Source organism: Mya arenaria, chromosome 4 (assembly GCF_026914265.1).
Source record: "Mya arenaria isolate MELC-2E11 chromosome 4, ASM2691426v1".
NCBI classification, from domain to species: domain Eukaryota; kingdom Metazoa; phylum Mollusca; class Bivalvia; order Myida; family Myidae; genus Mya; species Mya arenaria.
Genome location: NC_069125.1, coordinates 32,517,859 through 32,537,431, shown reverse-complemented (window position 1 = coordinate 32,537,431; position 19,573 = coordinate 32,517,859). Strand labels below are relative to the sequence as shown.

At 37.0% G+C, this 19,573-nt stretch overlaps 1 protein-coding gene across 1 annotated transcript; it reads right to left on the bottom strand.

Moving 5' to 3' along the window:
- Window positions 1-3,026: 3,026 nt before the first annotated feature.
- Window positions 3,027-19,244, bottom strand: LOC128231366 (A disintegrin and metalloproteinase with thrombospondin motifs adt-2-like). Its single transcript, XM_052944104.1, has 17 exons — window positions 18,845-19,244; window positions 15,773-15,960; window positions 14,817-14,897; window positions 13,915-14,062; window positions 11,733-11,862; window positions 10,730-10,823; window positions 10,098-10,175; window positions 9,551-9,690; window positions 9,223-9,381; window positions 8,380-8,547; window positions 7,093-7,270; window positions 6,632-6,751; window positions 5,567-5,618; window positions 5,039-5,188; window positions 4,550-4,657; window positions 4,082-4,315; window positions 3,027-3,415 (listed from the first exon to the last, which is right to left on the bottom strand). Exons 1-17 carry the CDS (start codon window positions 18,963-18,965, stop codon window positions 3,216-3,218), a joined length of 2,349 nt encoding a protein of 782 aa, XP_052800064.1. The 5' UTR covers window positions 18,966-19,244; the 3' UTR covers window positions 3,027-3,215.
- Window positions 19,245-19,573: the final 329 nt, after the last annotated feature.

The following is a 19,573-nucleotide window of genomic DNA, read 5'->3' as shown; positions in this document are numbered from 1 at the left end:
CTTTAAAAATGACTCTGTAGTGGTAAAAACAATACCTATATATATAAACTTACTTACGATATCAATAATTTCAGCTTTATAATAAAACACAGTATTTCTTGGTAAGCAACCTCCTTTCCTACAAATCATAACTTTACTTTTCCTGACATTAACCAGTTTCCATCGATTATAATAAGATTCCAGTGTATTTAAATTGAACTGCAATTCCTCAATACTTTTCGCAAAAAAAACTATGTCGTCTGCGTATAACATATGAAATTTTTTTAAAACATCAACCTCTGAACCATTTAAAAATAATCTTCTATGTCATTCAAAACCATGCTAAATAAAAACGGAGACAAACATTGACCTTGACGAACATCCCTAACACACAATCAAATTGATCATTTACCTCATTACTTCATTACATTGTTTCACCCTTCATTTTATAGACGAGTAAATAGATCTAATGATGTCAATTATATTACCTCTAATTCGTAGTTGTATCAATTTCGTCCGCAAGTTCTCTCTAACAACATCATCAAAAACTTAAGTAAAATCAATAAAAGAACAATATAATTTGTTACCTTCATTCAAAATATGTGTAATTATACCATGTAAAACAAAACCATTATCAACCGTTCTCATATATAAAATGGAATGGCGATTTATGCCTCAACATACCGCAACGTTATAAGATATGGAATGACGGTTAATCTCTTAGCATTATAAGATGCGGAATCGAAAATTATACGCACTATTTGGCTATAGCGCGCTCTCAAATTAACCGTGTAAGTAATGACCCCTTTCTGCGTAGGCGTTCGCTTAAGAGCGCTCTTGTATGGTCCGAGTAAGTAAGGACCTCTTGCTGCGTTAGATTTGGCTTTAGAGCGCTCTAAAACTAACTGCAAAGGTAAGGATCTTCTGCTGCATAGGATTTGGCAATATAGTGCTCTCAAATTAACCGCTTAAGTTAGGGCCTCTTTCTGCGTATGATTTCGCTTAAGAGCGCTCTTGTGTGGTCCGAGTAAGTAAGGACCTCTTGCTGCGTTAGATTTGGCTATAGAGCGCTCTAAAATTGACCGCCTAGGTAATGACCTCTTGCTGTGTAAGATTTGGCAAAAGAGCGCTCTAGAATTAACTGCAAGGGTAAAGACCTCTTGCTGCGTAAGATTTGGCAAAAGAGCGCTCTAAAGTTAACCGTATAAGTAAGGACCTGTTGCTGCGTAGGAGTTCGCTTAAAAGCGCTCTAGAGTTAACTGCGCAAGTAAGGACCCCGGCTGTGTAGGAGTTCGCTAAAGAGCGCTCTTGAATTAACCGCATAAGTAAAAACCTCATTCTGTGCAGAAGTTGGCTAAAGAGCGCTCTAAAGTCAATCGCATAATTAAGGGCCTCTTGCTGCGTAGGAGTTGGCTATAGAGCGCTCTAAATCTAACTGCGTAAGTTAAGGCCTCTTTCTGCGTATGAGGTCGCTATGGAGTGCTCTAGAGTTTACCACTATAGGAAGCAAGGGCGTCTTCCTGCGCAGGAGTTGACTCATCTTAAATGAATTGCGTAAGAAAGGACCTATCGGTGCGTAGGAGTTCGCTCTAGAGCGCTCTAGAGTTAACCTAATAAGTACTCTTAAGGTTGTGCTTTAAATGCCTTCATCGAATACACATGAACTATTTAATGTATGGTTGTTTTCACATGTATATACAAAACAGTTATGCACTCAATAATCTAAACCAGTCTTCTGACATTGTCGGCTACATTTATCCAATGACCAAAATTTACCAGACAACCAAACATGTCGTACATAATATTCGAAACAGCCTCCAGGTCGATCAGGCTTTTAAGTACCACGAAAAGAGCAATGGCGCATTATCAGTGTGTACCACGTGATAAATTACGTCATAAATGCTACGTCGGAAGGCACTATTTTGCTTCGAATGCAGACTTGAAACAAAGATAACTTTCCTATTTATTCATTATATTAATTGAAACATGGCGCAGTCTACGCCGATTATAGAGCCCCCTTCGGTCATTTACCAGAGTTTGATAGAGAGTTTAGTTTCTTAAAACACTTCGACAAACCTTTTCAGAATACGGCCGTCTGACGGAGCATTGTCAAAACATTATTTTGAACAAAGGTTTGTCGAAGTGTTTGAGGAAACTAATCACGTAATCAAACTCACGTTATAAAACGAAGGCGGGTCTCTTTAAGCGGCATAAACTGCCCTTTGTATCATTTCAAAAGGTGAAGAAAATATAGTAACCATTGTATCATGTCATTATTCGAAGCAAAAAAATGCCTTCCGACGAAGCATAAGTGACGCAATTTATCACGTGGTATACACACACTGACTTTGGGTTACACCTATTATGATGTGTATAAATCAAACAGTGCAATTTTTAGAAACTGGGGAAATACCATTGCCAATTAATTAAGAGTACATTTTGAAGTTATAACACAATGTGCAAAGTGTAAAGATAAGTATGTACTTTCAGTTAAAGATGCAGACACTCAAGTAGTCAAGATAAAATGTACTTATATTTCACCAGCACGTTTTTACGATATCGGAGGGCAAATATTTGCTTCCTCATACAAGTGTTTGAATGACTCGCTCATGATGTTGGACCAAAATTATTTTTCCCGGTAATGCATCTGAAAACATTATTTTATCATTATTTTACTCTATCATATCAAAATTGCGGAAAAATGAAGTTATAGCAAACAAAGGTATTTTGGTTTTAGTGGGCAAAAACACTGTACAGCCGGCTTGTCCACACGGCCACCGGGACTTTAACAAAAGTGATGGATATATTGACCTGTTAAGGATGCACTGTTAACATCACGTGATAATGTCAATCAACCAATCACGCAACACCACAGCCATCATAATTTTTTTTTTAATAAGCTTTTGGTACTTTTGTTTTAACACTCCTTATAATTTGCCACACTTTAGTTCGTAATTAAAAAAGTGCATTTTTCAAACCATGAGCGAGGTACTTTAAAAGCTAAAAGAATATTTTATCGGTACGTGTATGTCAACAAAACATCAAGCTCGGAAACACGATCATTTAATAATAAACTTTATACAAATATGAACAATGATAAAGATCGTTGGCGAATCCAAACAGTTAAGGTAATTCTTAAATAAATAAAAAATACGAAATACATGTGTACACACACTGAAGTTTGAGTTATTATGGCCAAAAAGGCGTGTCAGGTCTTTGAAAAACCTAAATTAATATCAAAGAAACAATAATATTAACGATAAATAAACACAATATGTTAAGTTATGGTGTCTTAGGGCACGGTTGAGCTCAGGAAGTGGTGTGGTCATTGTCCGACAAGTTTTACAGCAGGGGCCGGAGTGCTGGGCACACTGGTGGTCAGTCAAGTTGGCGACCAGGACACACAGGCTGGGTACTTTGTCACCATACGCACAACCTTAAACATCGGACAAATCAATGTAGCAATAAAGAGCAAGGGTCTGTTCAGGAATTGTTGATATCAATGTGCGACATGTTTTACAGCTGTGACCGGAGTGCTGGACACTGATGGTAAGTCAAGTTGGCGACCAGGACACGTGGTAATTTGTCACCGTACGAACTACCTAAGACATAGGATAAATACATATAGACCTAGTTCCTTGATGAAGGAAGTAGTGTGGTTATTGTCCAACAAGTTTAGTGACCGGGGTGTGGCCAGAAGGCTGGACACATTTGTGCTTAGGTAGGTGTCTAGTCCAAACAGGTTGGATACTTTGTCATCGGACATGCTTCCTAGAACATAGGACATAATATATCATTGAATAACTTTGCTAAGCACGGTTCAGTTCAGCAAGTGGATTGGTCAGTTCCCAAAGAATTTTGACAGCAGTTTCCGAAGTATTCAGTACACGGTGGTCCGTCTGAAAATCAGACAAATATATTACTAGTATGCAAAAATGTATAAACACATTACATTTGTGCAAAGATATTTCCTGTTTAGATAGCTTGGTAAATAAAGTGTATTCATTGCGATTCTGGCTTTTTATATTTAAATATTTTGCAATTAAATAAATTTATATATGGATCAGCAATCATCTGTTTTAAGTTAATAAAGAATGTTTACCTTCAATGTCGACCCTAATATCCGTACAGGATTTGCAGCATTTGGTTGCAACCACCGGCGTGTAGCACACATGTGACCCATGAATATCTATATACCGAGGACAGTTTATGCCATTGGACACCACATTAACATCATCGCACGATCGATTTTGAGGAACAATAGGTGTTTTTGTTGTTGAGTCTTTGGCAACCTTCTCTTCCATCGGCGTGAAATGTGTCGGGTTCAAATGTTTGCCTTTAGATATATTGGTTAAATTTTATTTTAAACGCATGGTCTTTGATGAGCTGTGTATCTAAAGATATAGTCTTGGTGCGCGTTAGAATAATAGTAACAAAATTTTGCCGGCAATGATAAAAGGATGACTGACTTTTTCAATGTTAATTCGACGTTCAGCACTTTCGTGCGTTATATCTTCTGTGCAATTTGTTTGAATCTGTTGAAGATAAATGCATGTATGTGTACACGTACCTGTCTGACATGTGTGGCAGCAGTCGGTCAGGATGGAACTGCTAGCACCCGTCGTATGCGTGCAGTGCCAGGGGCGGCAACCTTGGATTCGGTCTCCGTATGCGCAATCTGGGGTGAAAAAAACATTCTGAATGTATAGAGCAATGTTTAAGTTCCAAATCTAGAGATATTTAAACAATTGTACAACACTATGATATGAATATTGGAACTAAATGTGTATACTTCAGCAAATGAAAAGAATGGGAGTGAATGGGTGTTTAGCCGGCATTTGTGTACCATTTTTAGGGAAAGTCCAAATACATTTTGCTGGTTAAGTTCAAAGGACATTACAAACCAGGTGAGCCATTTAAGCATTACCGGTTTATTGCTGATTTAGGACAAAATGTTCCTTTAGTTTCAATCCCATTGAAATAATGATCGTGTAGTTCAAATACAGTTACTTCATATGCATGGACACCTGTATTTAGTAAGATTTATAACCATGCTTACTTCTGATTGGCGTGGCGATTGCTGAACATGAGCGGCAGCATCGGGCGCGGACCTTGTCCTGGTAGCAGTAAGCTGGCCATTGGTCAGCCAGCTCCGCGCAAGTCATCGAGTTGAACGCAGGGCCTGGTTGGTCTCCTAACACGCACGAGTCTGGAAATTTATACATTTAAACCATAAGCTGGAAGTTACCGGTTTGATAACTTAACAACTAAAATAATACTATCTTTACGAACTAAAATAAGTATGCTTTACCATATTAATTTTACTGTTTTTATAAACAAATTAGGTCTAAAGCATATATATTTCAAAAATAAGAACAGAAAAAAACCATAAATTCACATGACAGAAAAAGGATATAGTTATTGCATTAGACATATTTACATATATAATTTCTACATTAGGTCCAGCTTTATTGCATGTTTATGTAAATTGAGCATAAATTCTGAATGCGCACGGCAGTACCTTCTTTAGACAGAAAGTGATGATTTTTTTATAATTATAATGGGGTTCATTTATGGTTTCACAAACCTCTGAATTCGGGAGCCTCGTTTGAGAATTCACATTCGCCGTGCACGCACCACTGTAAAGATAGTTGTTATTGTTATATACTTTGTACACCACAAAAAGTACATTTAAGAAAACGTTGAAAAGGAGGGACGTATCAATTGATTGATAATGGGGTTATCATATTAATGAATTTCATAGATTGAAACATGAACTTATACGCTGATGTCAATGCGGTTACCATTATAATTATATAAACAGAAAAATGAATAACAGATTGTAGTGTTTATCTAGTCGATGTACGCTTCTTAAAAGGAAACAAAATGGGATTTGAACCTTAAAGACATAATAGGCGTTTGACTCCTCTCGCCTCGCGCTTGTGAAATCAAGGTTAGACACCACTAAATAATTGTCCTGTATATTCTATGGTCATTTGACAAATTTTTAAACAAGATAACTCTGATTGCTAGCGCTTTTCAACACCTTATATGGGGAGAAAGCTTATTTGTGTACTAAACGTTAAACAACGTTAGAAAAACAGTAACGCTTTTCTCCTATTCAACAATTGGTTGGACGTAACCACTGTGTATTCGGTAAAATAACAATATCCGGTGTACGGAGACAAGCAATGAGGTAAAAATGTAAACAATTAAAAGTAGTTCAAGTAAACCCAGCACGTTTAGCCTGTTGTTTTGTTTTTTTGAAAGCACAAACCGTTCAGCTTCAAATCTATAAATATGTAAGGTAGCCAATGGTCTAATAGGTATAACCATGCTTTGATTCACGGTCACGTGCAAAAATGTAACAATGAGTAGACACTTCTGAATTGGTGTAATTTGCCATGAATTGGTGTAATTTGCCCTGAAAACATTACTTTCAGCATTGCGATTTTAATTTATTTACATTGCTTTACGTATATCGACCACTTATGTTGACAACGATTGTTATATAGTAAGGTATTCCATACTTCTTCATTTGTGCATAATTATTGTCTTACAGTCAAACATAAAAGGTAATTTCATTATGTACAGTGTTTTTGCCACACAACCAAGTACGAAACTTGTCTTAGCTCCAAACCCGCCCCCGTACCCGTTTGTGCCCACAGGAAGTTCCCCTGGCGGCCGTGTGCAGTACACAATCTGTGGGAGAGGAGGGGTCCCGACAATACATGGCCTGACACAGTGTGGAAGCGTTCCCGAACTCGGCACCCTTTAAATATACAAACATGTATAATAATAGTAGTATACTGGTGACTATCGGACTATTTTGTATCCTTTAGGTTGCCAATTGCTGTTAATTATTTCAAGAACTTGGAAATAAGACATCCGAAGCCCAAAAATGATTCCAGTAAGGCTTTTTTAAATGTCGCATTGAGGTTTAGGAGGAGAAGTCGTGTAGAGCGACTAAGGCTTCAAAACAGGGCCTAGTTTCACAAAAGGACTGAAGTTGCATTGCAATGTAAGCAAACTAAGCAATGCCTACATAATGTAAGTCTTATAAAATTTCAGTGTGTGTGTGTGTGGGGGGGGGGGGGGGGGGGTACTATTTACCCTGCATAAATACGATCCATCTCCCCAGATAAGACGACACTGCTGGTCCGGGTCATACGCTTGGCCCGGTAGTTCAAGGTCACCGCTGTGGCCAGGATCGGTCGGCAGCCGGAAATTTGCATCCGGAATGATTGCGGTTTCGGTTGAAGGTGAGCCCAGTAAGCACGTTTGGTCGTTCCTGAAAAAGAATGTCAATAGCGTTCGGAACACCTCGGCCATTTCTATCGAAAACAACCTCTGATGTGTATATATATGGTTTAAAATGTCAGAAATCTTTATTCTTTAACTACGCTGCAAGTAGATCGCGTAGTAATTTCAATTAAGAAGTTAAAATTAATGACTTAATTCTTGTGAATCTCAATAATGTTTGCAGTAATTCACTTCACTAAACCAAGATGTACAAATACACGTAAAACAACATTTAATTAAAAATATTATTCATTTTTACGAACTACATCTAATGATGTACAGGCATATATCCAAGGTTGTTTTCGATAGAAAATGGCCGAGGAGTTCCGAATGTGTCAACAGTTGTTCATTTTGCGGTTAATTTGCATTGATACTATTTTCGGCATTAATACCGTTATTTTTTCACCAAATTAACATATTGAATATTTATCAGCGTTGACGACCGGACACATTCATTTTATTTTTTTCTGAGAAATGACAGTTTCCTCAAGTGTATTACTCGTAAAGTGCACAAATAGAATTACAATATTTTATTAAGTTTATAATCAATTATCTTTAAAACGTCAAGACTCATTGAGTTTTTTTGGAAATTTGACGTTTGAAACGTTACACTTAGGAAAAAAAAACTATTTAATACGTTTAAGGATATTCAGCAATATTAACGAACACATACCAGGGACGGATCCGGTAATTGACGTTATAGGGGGGGGGGGGGTCATGCGCCCCTTCCTCATAAAAGAAATTATAGGTTTTAAAATGTTGGAAGGGGGTTTGGGGTACTCATATTTTGATTACAATTTCAGTCCGAAATGAGCGATTATTCCTTTTTTATCCGATACTGACACAAAAACTTAATTTTGACGATAACGTGGGGAACGCCCCTCCCCCACCCCCGAATCCGCTAGCGCTTACGAGCTTATCGTTGCATTCGAGGTGATTCGAGCAAAAGTTTCGAATATCTAACTACGACAATTTTAATAAAAACGCACGAGCGACAAAAATCGATATTGCTAATTCGGCACTTACGACCTTTAATGGAACGGCAACAAGGCTGGTTATACCATTAACTTTGACTTTACATTATATATCAACACTTACGACATAAGTTCGGCGATGTGGTGTCGGAAGTACTGCTGTGAACAGTTGGAAAAGAACCACCCATTGGTGACGGCGGCCTCGGATGAAGGACCGGAACCGGACACAGCCATGATGTAGCGGTCCTCCGAGCGGCATGTGTTATTCTCGCCGTCATGCAAAGCGCCGAGACTTAAATGGAAATATTTAAAGGAGATCAAAATAATGTTATTCTACACCCCACCTTGTTAAAATCCATTCCAGCCCATCCATCCGGAAATTCATCCTTTTATTCCTTGAATTTAGCTCAACTTTATTGGATCAAACAGGTAAAGCGAGATGTTAGATGTCCAATCGCGCCCACTCCCTGAAATCCCCTAGGGCTCCTCTACCAGGGTCGTCCTTAGCGAATATAGGGTTCCTTTATACGTCAGACCAGAAGTGAACGCAAGGTCAATTCAATAGTAACATACCTGGGCCGGTATTTATAAAACATCCTAAGTCATTTTCTAACTTAAGTCAGTTTCCTAAGCTCAGTACCTCACTCGTCATTTGATACATTAACTTAATAATATCTTAAATACTTTATTTCATTGATTTTATTGTAATGTATACTTTTATTTTTAAATCAAATTATTCTTTTGTTTTAATTTGTCTAGTTAAATTTTAAGAACTCGACCTAAGTTAAAAAATACTTAATATGTTTTATGAATACCGCCTCTGTGTCCGATCTCTAATGGAAATACCAGAGGGAGTTCCAAAAGATCTGAGGGATAACAGTTGTTTTACAGAATTATCCGAGCGTTTTTCAAATGATCCCCAGAAGAGTGAGTACCTCCCCGACAGATCAGTGTTACTTCAAATTACCTGTGTCCAATCTCGTGGGCGACGGTCCCGACCCCCTGGAATCCCCCGGGCTCCTCTACAACGGAAAGACTGTCCTCTGAACACAACGTCCCGATGTATGCCAGGCCGGAAGTGTGTGCCACCCGGGAGCCGTCCGCGGATGTCTTGTATAAGTCGTATCTGATATGACACGCTTGTTGTTTAAGTATAAAATAATTTACTCTTCTTTTTTCTACTTTTGAAAAATATATGAACTAAACTAAACGCTACAACAAGTGTGTGTTCTCAAGATAAAATATTGGGTTTTAAATATTATTGAAAAACAAATATCATGGGAAAACGTGATTACCCGGTTAAAAGGACGGTATGGTCGCTATACGGAAGAGACGCATTCGCCGCCCAGTCCCGGAAGTGTTTTAACGCGACGTCCGCGTCTCTAGTATCACCGGATGTCTCTGTCTCGTTTACGGCGTCCGCTAAAATGTCCTCCTGAAATTCGAACGTACATAATTATAAAATAGAGGAAAGCCATGATGACTGCATGTTTATGCATGTATTACAGAATTAGATTCCTGCTCGAAGTATGCTAAAAAAATGGCTCTGGAATCCAGCGGTATAAAACTCTCAAGGTTTACTCAAGGACTTGATCCATACAGCCGAAAAAGTTATAAATCTCTTTAAAAAAAACAATTTTAGTCGTTTCTACCATACACAGCTCGACAACGGATGTCGCAATGCTAAGGTTCCATATCACAAAATAAACTTTATTTTGCTCCTTCTCAAAATTAAAAAAAAATATATAATCAAAGAGATTGCCTGAAAGTACAAGACCATCAGAGAAAAATTGAGAGTTCACATCCAACACAATAGTATATAATTCAATTTTAGACTCTTACCTGTAAAATGACAAGCCCGGACAGACGGACGGATATCCTGAAGTCTGGAAATCCGAGTGTGCCAAACCTGAGATCAACCTGAGTACAAACTATCAATATTTAGTAAATGTTAAGTACAGATTTAAATATTTCAAAAACCATTAATGATTAATGGTTAATAAAATCAGTGTGTTTTCTGTTTTCCTGCATTTCGAAAATGGCCAGGGCTTTTCTTCTTCGGAAATATGCGTTATTTTGACCTAATTTTGAAAATCAAATTTGCCTCAAATGAACAAGAATGCTAAAATAACGGAAAGATATAAGAATGTGATTAAGTTTGTTTAATTATAGAATACACCAAATCTTCCATACGGAAACTGTTTGTGGAATTTTATTTCCACATACGGCAAAAAAAGATATTGTATGTTATGTAATTTGGAATGGCGCCAAATTTCAACCCGAAATTTGTCAGAAAAACACACAGAAATATAACGTTTAGTATATCAAGTGTCGTTGTATCTATGCTACGTACACAAATACCAGTTTTGTTCTGCAAATAATCGTTGTGTAAAATAATAAATTACCATTATCAATGTTACATTTCCATACACATAAATGTACAGTTTTATAAAAACAAACAAATGTATGCATACCCCATGAAAGACGTGCGTGTAATAATTCTGGATTTCGTAGTAAGATTTAGTTGCCGTTTCTTCTGGGGACAGACCCTTGTACAGTGACATCCACCTGTATATACATACACATACGAAGAAAACATAAATGATAAGTATTCGTTTACGTGTAAGATGGTAGTATATTTCACCGGGTGAGCACCGGTATTATTCACTTCTGGTGTTCACAAGGTGAAATATATCTTACTCTGTAAAACATAACAAAAAACATAACCAAAACATTTTTCTTTTTATTATATGCCTTAAATTGGAATTAAAAATCATTTATTTACACCTTTCTAGAAAAACGCGCGAAATTGTATGCGCACGTAACGTCATTAAAATTATGTCCCAGCCCTGTGCGCGCTGACGTTTCATTTGGAACCGAGAGCGGGCTTAAATTGCAACACAGTGAAAAGGTTCAAATAGATCACTGTTTGAAATAATACAATATCAATTTAATTTCACTAATAAATCTCAATAAACTACCGGAAAGCATATAATAAAATAGTAAAAACACTACGCTTACGTTGCATTTTCAAGCGTTAGTGTTGACACTTTAACGTATATAGCACACGCTAAAACCACCTGTGCTGACAAGCAAGGAGAAGAAAATAAGCAGACACATGAAGCTAACGTGGCTTATCAAATGTTTTTAAACGTTAGTTATGACATTTTACATCAGGCAGCACACGTAGAAAGCAGAAAATACGTAAATCAAATTAAGATCAAAACTTTATATGTGTTTCATTAAAATGTTGCAGGGTATCGTTAATATTGAGAAATATCATCGATAAATATGTTCCGTTTATGATTTAATATTTCCAAATCATATTTAAAACATATATAACCTGTGTTGGATCCAGGATTTGACTTAAGAGGGGGCGTTACTTAGGGGTGTAACCTTTTGACTTGAACCCCTCCCTCAGAACCGAAAGTTATTTGGTTGAAAATATTGGCATGGATGTTTGGGAGTACTTCATACCTCTGAAATACTTTGGGATCTACTATGGCTAGAACGTCAACTGTAAACGTCGTGACGTCATGAATTACATCATTGGAACGCCGAACACGTGACACGGTGACGTCAGGGATTTGCAGTAGACGGGATTTCTCTGTAACAAATCAGTTCTTAAACACTTAATTTACTTATTGACATGAACAAAACAAAACTCTATATTAAGGGGTGACTTAGTGGTATACATATACGAAATTACGTGAGTTGCCATTTAAAGTATACTATCTCATTTTTTTGTATGAATGTGTCAATGTGTGTCAGATTTATTTAATAAGAGTGTTAAAACTAAGATACTGACAGCTGAAAACCTTCAAACAATGTTGATGTATGCTCAGATATTATCGTTGAAGTCCATATTTTGAATAGCCTCAGTAACGGGATTAAACAAAAGGCTTAAAAAGGTTAAGTTATCCTTGTATTTGAGTGTGAGTCCTTGTGGGCGTGAGGTGTTGTTGTTGTTTTTCTATGTTTTCCTTGACTGTATCGGAGTATCGCACCCGACTAAAACCAGAACAAGTGTTATTTCTTTTCTGTAATTTCGGTATCAAAAAGTAAAAAAAAAAATAGCTATAGTAGAAGTGTTTCCAGATGCATTTCCGAGGGGGGGGGGGGGGGGGGGGAATGCTGCAAAAGCATGAGCGAGTCCCCTTAACATAAAACACTGCTGTATAATTTTCCAAAGCGCGTGTCATATTTTTTGCGTTCGAAATGCCAACGAGTGTATGATTCGTAATAACACGTTGATCATTCGTTGCAAAAAATGATGATTTATTCATTTATCCAAAATGGTTTGACGCTAATTGAGTAGGGCGAAATGGATGTCTATGTCACGATATATTGCTCTATTGTAATAAAAGAATAAACGTTGTATTACACTCGTAAACGGAACGTCCTGTGATAAATGTAATATAAATGTACATTTATTTTAAATAATTATGTCTGAAAAAGAGGCTGTGAGAGACACAATCCTTTGGACTCATACGTAAACCAGCTGGGGACAATGTTACGAACAGATTCAAGTAGCAAAACTGCAAATCTTCGTTCCATTGTGACTTACCTTCTAGTTGAGTATTAATGATGAAATTCGCTGAATGTTATTACGATTTTAAACTGTTCAATTATTTACCTTTATTTTTGGCAAACAAATGGAATAAAGTTGGATTTTTTTTAATGAAAGTGATTTAGTCTGAATCTAGACTTGGACATGAGACTGTTCGTAATCAGAACTGGTTTATACCCAGTACCAGGGTACAGACTCAAGAGCGATTTACTAGATCGTGAAAGGAATATTTGATAATTAGTCGCTTTTAATTCGAACACTAAATATGCATGTAAATGACGTAATATAATCTTGATCGATCTCCTAACCTATATTTTGATAATTATATGCATGAACGTACAATGACAATGACCTTCAAATAAGGCAAAATATGTTCAATAGATATTGACATCGTAGAATGTGTCAATTCAGCAATAAAAAGCATTTTTTTACATGACAAAAGTATGTCACTAAAATACGCTCCTAATTAGCGCATGTCACGTCAACATATAACTAACGTCATTATCAAGCAAAACGGCTCGATCTATTAAGAAATACATATAAAAAAACAGAACAAGTTATTTTGTTTTGTAAAAAATAGTGTTCCACGGACCTATTAGGCATTTTAGTATAACTGGTAAACTGCTATGGTCTCATGTTTTATTTTACTAATTTTAAATGGTTAAAATGTGTAGTTTAGTATATATAGCAGTTATCGTGCGAATGCTCAATAATATATAATATATTTGAAATATTTAAAACAAAATGCAGTCAATTGTATAAAACTGACTAATTCTTTGGTTTTGTTTAAAAAATAGCCAAAACGTATATTCATGATATTGATTGGTCAATAATAATAATACAAAGAATGACTGCTGACCAATCAATTTACTTTAACTCGAGATGGCTGCTGGTCGTTTTTTCGCTTTTTACTTTTTTGTCAGTGGAAAAGATTTACAAAATCAAAGAAAACTTCATTGTTTGATCATACGCCATGGGTGCAATTATTCCAAAAAATGTACCAGGATTATTGTATACGTCAAACTTGAGAAAAATTTTAATTTGCCCTGATTTTTGTTCTGTTTTTAATAAAACAAAATGTCAACAAACCAGATTTGACGTAATCATGTGTGACGACCCCGGGGCGGGCGGTATGGAGCCTCTGCATGTGCACAACAAGGGTACCGTTGGGGGATGGGAATGCATGTTTGAACGGATATACAGCATACTCCTCCCCATCAGATAATATCATGCCACTCTATAAAAAGTAGATAAATAATTTTAGGTCGTCTTTTTCAAAGAAAGAAATCGAAGTTGTGTCATAGTCTTGATGTCATGGTCGGCGGCGCGGCAGTCATTGGAGCTGTCGTTCAAACCCCTAACCTTTGGCTTTTTAAGATATTCACATGAACCTCCAGTACTGCACGGCACGACACTCAGATCTGAGATCTGATAGTCTTCAGCACAAGACAATTAAGATTAAGATCAATACACAGAAGATGTGTGTACTATACACAAAGCCTTCCTTGCATGTGGTATGCCAATTTTAATACGTGTATGTGAAGAAATGTGCATGTGTTATATATCGAAATCGTAAATACAAAATAGTATATACTACATACTGATGATGTGATCATGTAGTTTTGTCGATTTGTTTTAGTCCACTTGACGAGTTACAAAACAACATGTTGCCATAATTATATCGACGTTTCCGCGTTTGAAATGAACTGTTCTGGAAAAATCTAGTTAAACATGCATAGTCGACGTGTATAACCTAATATGTCGACAAAAATTGTCATTTGGATGTCAACATAGTTTTAGCAAGTTAACGGGTGAACATGTCGACATAATATTGAAATAATGATCACAGCAATGATATATGTGATATTCTTAGACGCTTTCATATTTCTGCCCACTGAATGCAAAATATACATTGACCGTGTTACGGCTATTTTGGGCCAATTTTGTGAGTTAATTTTGTTCCTGTACTATGACAGGAGTAATTTACTTACCACTTTGGCTCTAGATTTCTCCGAACAGTCGAATATAAAATGAGCATCTTCCAATATGCTTTTATAAGTGGATGAGTGATTCTGGAAAATAGGAATTGAATAAAACATTCAATATCGTACCAAGAAATATATGTTATGTTTTCTCTTTGAAGCTTATTACCTTTTTTAATTCCCCGTAGCATGTATGGAATGGGGTCGGGGATCCCCAAAGAACAAAAAGCATGATATGTAACCATATATGTATACAATTCTTTTCAATGAATTATTTCCATTTAATCATTGTTTATACATACACATTACAATAATAAAACCCGTTTGCCATGAAACGAAATGTTGAATTTTAAGATATGAAATAGGTAAGAAGTATATTATTATTATTATAACACCGAAACTGGAAGAAATAACCTCTACAGTTGAAAGAAATATGTGCTAATTTAAGCACTTTTTTCGACAACAAGTAAGTCGTGGCTGCAAGTCTAGCTAGAAATTATAATTCACCGATAGTTCAGAATTTTGGTTAAGTTAACAACATTGTTAACGTCATCATTGTTAACTTAAGAATTGTTACTACCATGAAAGTTTAATGGATACACGTGGTGTGATCTGCTGTTTTTTAACAAGATATGAGACAACTGTTTCAGCTCTACTTGTTTATTTTAAATATGCAACCATATCATCAAATATCTCATGTTTAAATGGTAGCACATATTTCGCTTATTACGTTGTTAACTTTAACAAAGTTTTGAAAAATCGGCCCAATGGAAATGAGTATATTGCTGCGGCGCCATTATTCTTGTTACACATGTGTTTAAGCATTCCATAAATTGATAATTAATTAATTAGTATCTTTAACATATGCATGTGACACGGATGTCTTAATTCCATAAAACATAATTTTTACCTACAACTGTATCTAACTTAAGACAAATGTATGGAGTCATAGAATAAAAAATCACCTCAACCATGTTTGAGCGAAGTTTGCCTTGTCGGTAGACCGTAATGGCTTGTGGAGGCTGAATCCGGATGAGATTATATGAGATGTTCTGTCGGGGAACGGCTACAGAAGTCATATTTAAACTGAGTCTGTCTGGAAATCTGCAGTCACCGACATTCGAGTCGTCGGTGGATGCAAGGAAAATGCCATCTGTGGAAGAAATATGAGATATAATATGCCAATATACTGTCGATGCGTGGCTATGGGTGTCAGGTTTTAACTCATGTCAAGCGATGACAAGGAGTGGCTATCGGTGTCAGTTTTTAACTGATGTCAAGGCGTGGCAATTTGTGCCCGGGTCTAACTGATGTCCAGCGATGACAAGGCGTGGCTATGGGTGTCCGGTTTTAACTGATGTCAAGGCGTGGCTATGGGTGTCAGTTTTAAACTGATGTCAAGGCGCGGCTATGGGTGCCCGGTTTTAACTGATGCCAAGGCGTGGCTATAGGTGTCAGGTTTTAACTGATGTCAAGGTGTGGCTATGGGTGTCAGTTTTTAACTGATGTCAAGGCGTGGCTATGGGTGTCCGGTTTTAACTGATGCCAAGGCGTGGCTATAGGTGTCAGGTTTTTACTGATGTCAAGGCGTGACTATGGGTGTCCGGTTTTAACTGATGTCAAGGCGTAACTATGGGTGTCCGGTTTTAACTTATGTCAAGGCGTGGCTATGGGTGTCAGTTTTTAACTGATGTCAAGGCGTGACTATGGGTGTCCGGTTTTAACTGATGTCAAGGCGTGACTATGTGTGTCCGGTTTTAACTGATGTCAAGGCGTAACTATGGGTGTCCGGTTTTAACTGATGTCAAGGCGTTAAAACGGGTGTCAGTTTTTAACTGATGTCAAGGCGTGGCAATGGATGTCAGGTTTTAACTGATGTCAAGGCGTGGCAATGGGCGTCAGGTTTTAACTGATGTCAAGGCGTGGCAATGGGCGTCAGGTTTTAACTGATGTCAAGGCTTGGCTATGGGTGTCAAGTTTTAACTGATGTCAAGGCGTGACAACGGGTGTCAGGTTTTAACTGATCAGCGTGGCTATGGGTGTCCGGTTTAAACTGATCAGCGTGGCTATGGGTGTCCGGTTTAAACTGATCAGCGTGTCTATGGGTGTCCGGTTTTAACTGATGCCAAGGCGTGGCTATGGATGTCCGGTTTTAACCGACGTCAAGGCGTGGCTATGGGTGTCCGGTTTTAACTGATGCCAAGGCTTGGCTATGGGTGTCAGGTTTTAACTGATCATCGTGGCTATGGGTGTCCGGTTTTAACTGATCAGCGTGGCTATGGGTGTCCGGTTTAAACTGATCAGCGTGGCTATGGGTGTCCGGTTTAAACTGATCAGCGTGGCTATGGGTGTCCGGTTTTAACTGATGCCAAGGCGTGGCTATGGGTGTCAGGTTTTAACCGACGTCAAGGCGTGGCTATAGGTGTCCGGTTTTAACTGATGCCAAGGCTTGGCTATGGGTGTCAGGTTTTAACTGATCATCGTGGCTATGGGTGTCCGGTTTTAACTGATCAGCGTGGCTATGGGTGTCCGGTTTTAACTGATCAGCGTGGCTATGGGTGTCAGGTTTTAACTGATGCCAAGGCTTGGCTATGGGTGTCCGGTTTTAACTGATCAGCGTGGCTATGGGTGTCCGGTTTTAACTGATCAGCGTGGCTATGGGTGTCAGGTTTTAACTGATGCCAAGGCTTGGCTATGGGTGTCAGGTTTTAACTGACGTCAAGGCGTGGCTATGGGTGTAAGGTTTTAACTGACGTCAAGGCGTGGCTATGGGAGTCAGGTTTTAACTGACGTCAAGGCGTGGCTATGGGTGTCCGGTTTTAACTGATCAGCGTGGCTATGGGTGTCCGGTTTTAACTGACGCCAATGCGTGGCTATGGGTGTCCGATTTTAATTGACGCCAATGCGTGGCTATGGGTGTAAGGTTTTAACTGACGCCAAGGCGTGGCTATGGGTGTAAGGTTTTAACTGACGTCAAGGCGTGGATATAGGTGTCAGGTTTAAACTGAAACTGTCGGAAAATCGGCAGTCACTCACAAATGAGTAGTTGATGGTCACATTGAAGTTACCATCTGTGTAGGAATACATAAACGAGATTTATATCGGGGGTTTGCTATGGATTGAACGTTTATAAAATATTTGTGAAATGTATGCATTATAAAATAATTGAATACATGTTTATAATTACAGAAGCAATACACACGGAAAGAGATTTGTTTTCTTGTAAAAAAAAATGACGAAGATAAAAGTCCAAACGCTTAAAAATAACATACTCGTTCAGAAACGTTCGTAAGTACGATACTGAATCGACGAATTTATGAAATAACAACGATACTGAATCGACAAATTTATGAAATAACAACGATACTTAATCGACGAATTTATGAAACAACAGCGATACTGAATCGACGAATTTATGAAATAACAAGGATACTGAATCGACTAAATAATGAAATAACAACGATATTGAATCGACGTATTAATGAAATAACAACGATACTGAATCGACGTATTAATGAAATAACAATGAAACTGAATCGACGAAATAATGAAATAACAACGATACTGAATCGACGAAATATTGAAATAACAACAATATTGAATCGACGTATTAATGAAATAACAACAATACTGAATCGACGAATTAATGAAATAAAAACGATATTGAATCGACGTATTAATGAAATAACAACGATACTGAATCGATGAATTAATGAAATAACAAAGATACTGAACCGACGAAATAATGAAATAACAACAATACTGAATCGACATATTAATGAAATAACAATGAAACTGAATCGACGATATAATGAAATAACAACGATACTGAATCGACGAAATAATGAAATAACAACGATTTTGAATCGACCAATTAATGAAATAACAACGATACTGAATCGACAAAATTAATGAAATAACAACGATACTGAATCGACGAAATTAATGAAATTACAATATTTTATTCGAACACACAGCTAATAAAGTCATATCGTTAATCAGAAATAAGCAGTTCGATATAAGTAATATAAATGTACCTTGTTCGACTATGAACTGTCCGTTTCCAACTTGTGTAAGAAATCCATAAAAATAGATCAGAAGCACCGCGTTTTTAAACATTTTCATCCACCCAGACAAAAGGAAAATATCCTTTGACATTTAATAGTGAAAATCAACGACATAATGTAAAGACCCCACATCCATTTATATTTTTTTCTCAATTTAATGTTTCATGTTTGTCAATTGATGTGTATGTTCTGTAAGATAAAATAATAAATTGTCGCGTTTAATTATTTTCATAAAATCGTCCGGTATAAAAGAACACAAAATATGACAAAACCAAAACATCACTTCAACTCGATAAATCTATTCACTTCTATATTATTAATAGTACAAGTCACGAATTCGTGTCGCGCGTTTACGATCTTGCTAATTGGCTATTTCGGTAGTTACGTTTGTCAAAATGGTGAATACCTTTCCTTTGTTTCATACAGAACTGTCATGTATGTGGTCACATCTCATTAGTCATTTGCATATGAATTTAGTATTGTTTTAAGGTTTCCGATCCATAGATAATTTGGTTATTTTATATATTCATTCACAACAATATCAAATGTTATATGGTGATCCCTTATTAAACATTGTTGGTGATGTTTCAAATGGTTATTTGTTGGCAAAAATAGTTTATAAATAAAATTATCACAAGTGTTGTGATTATTTGGTGTGTTTCTATATATTATAAGGTCATTATTTTATATCACGTGTTT